Genomic DNA, 8,579 nt, shown 5'->3' on the forward strand with positions numbered 1-8,579 from the left:
GAAGTCTTATATCCTGAATATCTTGTCAGTCTCTTAAGCTGCTACTGGCAGCCCTGGCACTGAGGCATGCTGGGTATAAACAGAACAATCTCGGGGTTTGTTTCTTGTAGCTCTTCAACGACAGCCTCCAGAACTAAACTAAGTCAGTTTGGTGTAGTGCTTAAGTGTGTGGACTCTAATCTGGGAGAACCGGGTTTGATTCTCCACGCCTCCACTTGCACCTGCTGGTGTGACCTTGGGCTAGCCGTAGTTCTGGCACAGCTGTTCTTGAAAAAGAGCAGTTTCTGTCAGAGCTCTCTCAGCCCCACCGACCTCACAGGGTGTCTGTTGCGGGGAGGGGAGGGGAAAGGAGTTTGTAAGCCACTCTAAGACTCCGAGTGAAGGGCAGGGTAAAAATCCAATCTCCTCCTACCCCAGCAGTTCGAAAGCCTTAAAAAACAACTTGCGAGTAGATGAATGGGTACCTGCCTTAGAAGGCAGGGAGCACCCTCCTCCATTGGGAGGTGGGGTGGGACTCTAGCAGCGGCGATTCGGCGAGCGACGGCGGCAGCGGCGGAGCGGTGTGTAATGGCGGTGGCAGGCAAGGTGGCAAGCGGAAGTAAAGAAAGACGTAACATCGAGCGGTGGACCGACAGCAGAGGCGGAGCCAGGAAGCGCAAAGACCCAGTGGCGCAGGCGCAGCGGAGCCTGAGGGACGGAGCCGGAGCTGCGCTGCGGTCGGCGCGACGGATGGCCCGTCGACTCCAGAAGACCACCGAGAAGTCTGAAGAAAGAGTGGATGGAGAGGCCGAGCTGAAGCCGGGAGCCGAGCCGAGACAAGCTGAGGAAATACTAACTGAACCCCACTGGGTGCTGGTAGGCAATCCCACCCCAATGATGTATGTGCCCATAGTTAGGGATAATAAAAACTATGTAAGCCGCTCAGAGACCCCGTGGGAGGGGTTCGAGCGGGATATAAGCTGAATGTCAGTGGTTTGAGGACTGGGGTCTAAAGACAGACAGAAAATACATGGTTTTGTTTTTTAAAATATGGACGTTTTCAAGGCTTAGCATATGTGAGTCCTCAGGGTTAGTGTGTGAGGGGACAAATACAGGCTAGGTGACCGCCGAGTTCACCAACTGGGAAAACAAACAACGTGAACGGTTCTTGGCACTTTCGTCATCAAGATGGGCTTCCGCTCAAGACATACCTTGGCAGCTGCTCTCTGAAGAGGGACAGAATGTTAAATCCTACAGAGGTAAAACTGGAAAGTGTGCTATTGAGAGTCATGATCATGGATGGTCTTGGGAAACCTGCCAGGACTATGCATGTGTAAAAAGGGAAAGTAGGAGAGCAGAACTGAAACTGTGAACCCATGGACCTTACAAGGCATCATTATTACATTTCTCTCCCACCTTTCTTCAGCCATGGAGTTCAAGGTAGCTTGTGCAGGATTCCCAGGATCCCACCCATCCGGTCTTCCTTAATTTCAGCAGCATTGCTGGATCATTTCCTGCGGGAGCGCACAGGAGCGGAGCTCCGGCAGTAAGGAGTCCAGGGGGCGGGCACATGCAACAAGCCCCACCCCCTGCTCCCAGCAGCCCTCAGTTGGGCCACAAGGAGCAAGAAGCAACCAGGTAAATTGCAGAGCCCCCCCCCCCCCGGCCTTCCTTCAGGTACAAGCTTTCCTCCTCTGTGAAGGGAGATCTGTGCATCCCCCCCCCGTTAGCAATCCAAAACAGTCCAGTGGCACTTTTAAGACCAAGTTTTATTCAGGTACAAGCTCTCCCTCCTCTGTGAGGGCAGGTCTGCATCCCCCCCCCTCAATAGCTAACAATCCAAAACAGTCCAGTGGAGCCTGAGCGGCAAGAGTTAAAGGGCCCTCCAGCTGACTGGCGGGCGCAGGTGGAGGGCCCTTTAAGTCTTGCAGGAGGGAGGGAGGGAGAGAGGTAGCTGTGAAAACGGGCTGCTGGAGATTTTCACGGTGTGGAGATAAATAGCATCACCTGGTAAATAAGCTTCTATTAAAAGGATGACTTTGTTTTGTCCAGGCAGTTGGCATCTCAAACGCTAGACCAGATCAGCCTTGGTTTGACTTAGTGAGGCAATTTGTAAATTCTTAATATGCAATCCCCGTAGTAAACTTGGCTTTTGTGGCTATTGGTGTCCCCTTTGCAACAATATTTGCTCTGTTTTATACCCTACATAAGAACATAAGGGAACATAAGAGAGAAGCCAATGTTGGATCAGGCCAGTGGCCCATCCAGTCCAACACTCTGGGTCACACAGTGGCCCAAAATACCAGGTGCCATCAGGAGGTCCACCAGTGGGGCCAGGACACTAGAAGCCCTCCCACTGTTGCCCCCCACCCCCAAGCACCAAGAATACAGAGCCTCATTTGCCCCAGACTGAGAGTTCCTATCTATACCTTGGGGCCAATAGCCACTGATGGACCTCTGCTCCATGTGTTTCTCTAATTCCATCGTGAAGTTGTCCATGCTTGTAGCTGCCGCCACTTCCTGTAGCTCAATTTGCTTCTGCATTTCTGTTTGCATTTCTTTCCATGAGGACATATCTGTAACTGGCCACAAATATTTTTGGTTTGAAATAATGTTGCCTACAGTGTGGACCCCCAAATCTTGTTCAGCCTGTCTGCATGTTTATAACATTGATAACAGGAGTGGGTGCTGGCATTTGAGGGTGGGGTTTGCAAAACGGTTGCCCGTGAAGTGCTGCGGCCAATCACATATGTCGAGAGGTTACAAGTCTCTTTGCCAGTCATCTTCCCATGATGACGGCTTCTGTTTCTGAATTTGGGTGCTCTCTGCAGACTCAATGGTGATGCATCCTAGGTTCTTCTGAAGTGCCTGATGCTCTTTTGAGATGGAGGAATGCCAGGTCTTGCTATTTGCTTTGGGAATAGATGGTTTGTTGCAGGGGTCATTTCCTGCAGGAGCGCACAGGAGCGGAGCTCCGGCAGTAAAGAGCCCAGGGGGTGGGCACTTGCAACAAGCCCCACCCTCTGCTCCCAGCAGCCCTCAGTCAGAGCAAGAAGCAGCCAGGTGAGTTGCAGAGTTCCCCCTGGCTCCCCAGTCCAAAACAGTCCGGTGGCACCTTTAAGACCACGTTTTATTCAGGTACAAGCTCTCCCTCCTCTGCGAGGACAGATCTACACGTCCCCCCCCAATAGCTAGTAATCCAAGTGGAGCCTGCAACTAACCATCTATTCCCAAAGCATTAGCATAACTTAGCATAACTCATTAGCGTAATTTATTTATAACTAAGTGTTAATCCACTGTAAACCCACTCTCCATGCACTTTCCAACTGGATTTTGCCAGTTCACACACACACAGTAAAATCCAGTTGGAAAGTGCATTGAAAGTGGATTATTTAGTATGTGCGATCGCAGCCTCGTTGTAGATAAAAAAGTCACTAGAGGCCCCGGTCACACGAGAGGTTTTGGGCTGGGAGAGGGCCGAATCGGGGCCGCAGAAAACGGGCGCGATCCCACCGCAACATCTGGGAAGCGTTGCGCGCCCGTTCCCGATCCGGCCCTTCTGTCAAAAACCCTGCAGCAAAAATGAACCCCCTACCGAGGTGGTTCATCCGGGAAGTCCGCATCACAGCCGGCCGTGGGATCACCGGCTCGTCCGTCCGCCGGCGCATCCCTGTCTCCTGGCCGAACTGTGCATGCTCACACATGCGCAGTTTGGCAGCCTCCCCCTTCCGACCGTGTCTTTCTCCCCAGCATCTGATCGTGCCAGGGAGCACGGCGCCACAGCTCAGGGGATCCGTGGGATCCTGCCGCGGCATCTCTATTTTGGTGCGGCTCTAATTACCCGCACTTTGGCCGGTGTATTCCCTGCCGTGTGGCAGGGACCAGAAGCTACTTAAGCCTGTAGTTTGTGAAACAAATTTGGGGGCGAATTCCCGTCAGACGTGCAAGAAGGAGCAAGAGAGGAGGCTGAGGGGAGAGGTTTTAGTTCATGCCAGTACAAGCTGCTTTTAAAAAACAAAGCATAATTTGAGGTGGGGGGGTGGGTGGGAATGGAAAGTCAAGGACTTCAAACGTGAGCAGTAAAATGAGCAAATCCAGCTGAACTAGTCTGGCTGCAAACAGAATGGTGCAGGGCAGATTGGTGGTATTAAAGGCACCTGAACGCATGAGCCTGAAGTTTAACTCCTGGTATCCTTGTGGTTTATTTGTCGTGACTTTTAGACAATCGTGGGGTCAGGTCTCACTTGATTTCAGATTTCAGTGCCACCTGTACTCAACACAGCTGTAAATGGGGAACTCTTAAGGCACTGAACGATTTAAGATGCAGGAGCAAGTTGCCAGAAGAAATTTATGACACCTTGCCCATATTGCCAAATGATGCAATTGTGCTGAGAAATATGGGCTTCTTCCTTGAAACACACAGGGCTTTGTTGCTTTGTGATGTGCCCTGTGTAGCAGTTCCCCAGACTGACTCTGAACATCTCAGTATTCTAACAGCTGTATATTTAACCTTAGTTTGATATTTTGGAATGGCAAAAAAGCAGCTGCTTGAAAATGTATTGGCCTCCTGCACCACAAGCCACAGAAACTGGTGTGTCTTCCCTTTGCCAAGCCCTAAATAATCACTCCCAAGGAATTCCCCTCCATCCATCTGATTTCCCTTTAATTGCCTTTTGTCATGTTAAAAGGGGATTAGAGATTCATGGAGTATGTCTATCACTGGTTACCAGCCCTGGTGACTGAGGGAAACTTCCTCATTCAGAGACACTAATCCTCTGAATCTCAGAGCCAGGAGGCAACATCGGGGAAGGCCTCAGCCTCTGTGCCCTGTTGTTGGTCCTCCAGAGGAACTGGTTGGCCACTGTGTGAGACAGGATGCTGGACTAGATGAACTATTGGTCAGATCCAGCAGCGGTCTTCTTCTTATGTCTTGATGTGGAGAATGGAGACTGAAAAACTAAGATATGAGTAAAGATGTTTGAAATCTAATGTGGAAGGTCATGAATTTTTGCCATCAGCACCATTTACTAAGAAATCGTGATATAGTGAAATAACTTACTTTCCCTTCCATACAAACATAAGAAGATGAGCACTGAGCTATGAAATGGTGCAGCAGCAGAGGACTCTGATTTCCTGATTAATTGCATTTGACCACTAATTTGTGTCATGCTGTGTTTACATCCTCTGTGTCTGCCTTCCGTACCCCAGTCATGACTACCTCGCTCTGCCCCTCTTTGGAAGCGGAGTAATCATGCACTGGGGAAAGTCTGGTGTTTACGGATATCATCGCTTTCGCCCCACATTTCCGGATGTCTGAACTCCCCTGATGGAGACTGAAGAAATAAGATGATAATTTTATGAGTAAAGATGTTTGAAATCTAATGTGGAAGGTCATGAATTTTTGCCATCAGCAGCGTTTACTAATAAATCGTGATAAAGGTAGTGAAATAACTTACTTTCCCTTCCATACAAACATAAGAAGATAAGCACTGAGCAATGAAATGGTGCAGCATGCAGAGGACTCTGATTTCCTGATTAATTGCATTTGACCGCTAATCTTTGTCATGCTTTGTTTACATCCTCTGTGTCTGCCTTCTGTGCCCCAGTCATCGCTACCTCGCTCTGCCCCTTCTTTGGAAGCGGAGTAATCATGCACTGGGGAAAGTCTGGTGTTTACGGATATCAGCGCTTTCGCCCCACATTTCTGGATGTCTGAACTCCCCTGGTGCAAACTCAATCCAGTTGGGAAATCTGATAGCTCCTTTGGGTTTTTTTTAGTCAGTTAGCGATGTGCGCATAATCGCATCTTCATGTACACCAGCAAGCTTTCAGCTGTCATCTGAGGTGAGACGGGGGGGGGGCAGGCTGAGAAGCCTCCTTTGTCTTTTTCACGCAGGTTCCTCTGCCCACACCTTTTAGCACACAGGTGGGGAAGCGGTTAATTGAAAATATGAGTTTTTTCCAGAGGGGAAGGCAGCTTCCTCTGGCTGTCAAAACAGAGTGGTGCTTTGAATAAGCAGCTACATACATAGGCAAAAGGTAAAAAGGAGCCACCCAACCCCCCACTCTGTGGTTGTCACGCAGCAATAATCTGAACAGTCAACCAAGGGGCGAGTGCACAGCGAGGCCAGCTCAGGGTGGGATGTATGATCAAGACTGTCTGTTACAAACTGCAACAGAGTACTTAGAGCTGGGGCCAGACCGCGCCAACCCTGCAGTCTGACCACAGCAATATTCTACTGCCTTACACCAGGGCAGATTTTTTTCTGCTTCTCCCTGTGATAATAAACTAGAGTTGCCAGGTCTGGGTTGGGAGATACCTGGATATTTTGGGGGTGGAGCCTGAAGAGGGTGGGGTTTGGAGAGGGGAGGGGCCTCAGCAGGGTATAATGCTATACAGTCCACCATACCCAAGTGACTGCTTTCTCCAGGGAACTGATCTCTGTCGCCTGGAGATCAGTTGTAATCCCAGGAGATCTCCAACCGCCACCGGGAGGTTGGCAACCAATGCCCCCTCTAAGCTGTGGAGTCTTATGAGCAAAAATTCTACTTTGTGAGCTACCAGCATTAAAGTTGTGAGCGAGCGAGTTGGCTCCTGCATAAATTTAGTTTGCTCTGGAGCCGTCCTTCCTGAGCGAAGACAAAAATGTGTGAGCCGGAGGCTAAAAACCTGTGAGCTAGCTCACACTAACTCAGCTTAGAGGGAACACTGTTGGCATCCCTATAATACACCCATTTTCTCTTTAGCCTCTGTCACCCTGCCCTTCCTCCAGCCACTTGGAAAGAGTTTGCAGTGAGAAACAAGTCCGTTTTGTAAAAAGAGATATTTTATTATCAAAGTGTGCTAATACAGAGCAGTCCCTAGCAGCATGTTATCTTGTGTGCACATACAAGTCGGATTGCTGTGTAAAATATTACATGCTTATGAACAACAACAACAACAAATTCAGCTTCAAGAAACCTAGTGCAAGTCAGTGCCTCACCTTCCTATTATTACAAACATGTGGTTTCTTGAATGATATATACAGGGTGTTTGTTTGTTTTTTTCCTTTCCTTGGAACTTTATACACTTTAAACAGTAGGGGGTTCAGGCATTATAAAAAGGAAACGTTCAAGTTGATAACCAGAGGGTCAGTGTTTACAGTACTGTCAAGTTCCATTTCTAATCCTTTTCTCCTTTGGTCGTCCTTCTGAGAGCAGTTTCTCGTCGGCCACTATTGCACAGCCAGGACCTTCAAGGAGGCAACTAAAGCCCACTCTCCAGCGTGGAGAGATGAGAGGATGATGCCGCTCAATAATACATATTTTTGTCCCACCAGCCTGAAAGGAACAGAAGACAGAAAGGAATTAAGCACTTCTTAAGTGGTAAGAGCCAGCTGGCGTAAGTTTTTAGCAGGAGGAAATGGTGAACTGCTCCCTCTGCTGTAGGGTTGCCGGGACCCTTTGTTGCACCGGCAAGGGGATGGGGTGGGTGGTCCGGGGTGGGCATTCCGGGGTAGGCGGGGACGTCGTGCAACATGCTGTCATGACCTGGAAGTGCTGTCGGTGACATTGGGGGTGGCACTCTGCTTTTTGGGCAAAACGCCATGGTAAAAAAAACAGCCTCAAACCATAGAGCTTTGCCCCCAAATCAGAGCGTCACGCACCCCTGACGCCATTGATGCGCTGACATCACTTCCAGGGGACATCAGCACATCACACGCAGCATTGGGGGGGGTTTACTCCTGCCGGCCAACTGGCTGGCGGTGAGCAGGAGCCCACAAAAGTGGGGGCTCCCCCCGCCCCCACCTGGGGAATGGCATCCCGCCGGCAAGGGGATGGGGTGGGTGTTCCGGGGTGGGCATTCCAGGGTAGGCGGGGATGTCGTGCAACATGCTGTCATGACCTGAGTGTGCCGTCAGTGACATTGGGGGTGGCACTCTGCTTTTTGGGCAAAACTCCATGGTCAAAAACAGCCTCAAACCATAGAGCTTTGCCCCCAAATCAGATTGTCACGCACCCCTGATGCCATTGATGCGCTGACATCACTTCCAGGAGACATCAGCACATCACACACAGCATTGGGGGTGGGTGGGGATTTACTCCCGCTGGCCAACTGGCCGGCGGTGAGCAGGAACCCACAAAAGTGGGGGCACCCCCGCCCCCACCTGGGGAATGGCATCCCTACTCTGCTACTTGTGCCCCATAAGTACGTGACTGTAGGGCCTGGTTCTTCTGCATCCACCTTCCTCCAAAGCTTCAATACTTTTTGTAAAAAGAGATATTTTATTATTGAGAGCCAGTTTGGTGTAGTGGTTAAGTGTGCGGACTCTAATCTGGGAGAACCGGGTTTGATTCCCCACTCCTCCAGTTGCACCTGCTGATGTGACCTTGGGTCAGTCACAAGCTCTGGCACAGCTGTCCTTGAAAAAGAGCAGTTTGTGTCAGAGTTCTCTCAGCCCCACCGACCTCACAGGGTGTCTGTTGTGGGGAGGGGAAGGGAAAGGAGTTTGTAAGCCACTCTGAGACTCCGAGTGAAGGGCGGGGTATAAATCCAATCTCTTCTTCTTCTTCTACTGCTCCTGCATGAGCTTCGGTCCTGCTCAAATCTCTCAGTTCAG

The 8,579-nt window shown here is 50.1% G+C and overlaps 1 protein-coding gene across 1 annotated transcript in view; it reads right to left on the reverse strand.

Moving 5' to 3' along the window:
- Window positions 1-6,791: 6,791 nt before the first annotated feature.
- ATP12A (ATPase, H+/K+ transporting, nongastric, alpha polypeptide) overlaps window positions 6,792-8,579 on the reverse strand; it is a 48,143-nt gene continuing 46,355 nt past the window's right edge. Inside the window, exon 23 of the mRNA XM_015423442.1 lies at window positions 6,792-7,299. Coding sequence (XP_015278928.1) covers window positions 7,271-7,299 — 29 coding nt within the window. The 3' untranslated portion in view covers window positions 6,792-7,270. The remainder of the gene's footprint in view (window positions 7,300-8,579) is intronic.

The sequence above is a fragment of the Gekko japonicus genome, unplaced genomic scaffold (assembly GCF_001447785.1).
Source record: "Gekko japonicus isolate JY-2015 unplaced genomic scaffold, Gekko_japonicus_V1.1 scaffold2195, whole genome shotgun sequence".
Classification (NCBI taxonomy): Eukaryota; Metazoa; Chordata; class Lepidosauria; order Squamata; family Gekkonidae; genus Gekko; species Gekko japonicus.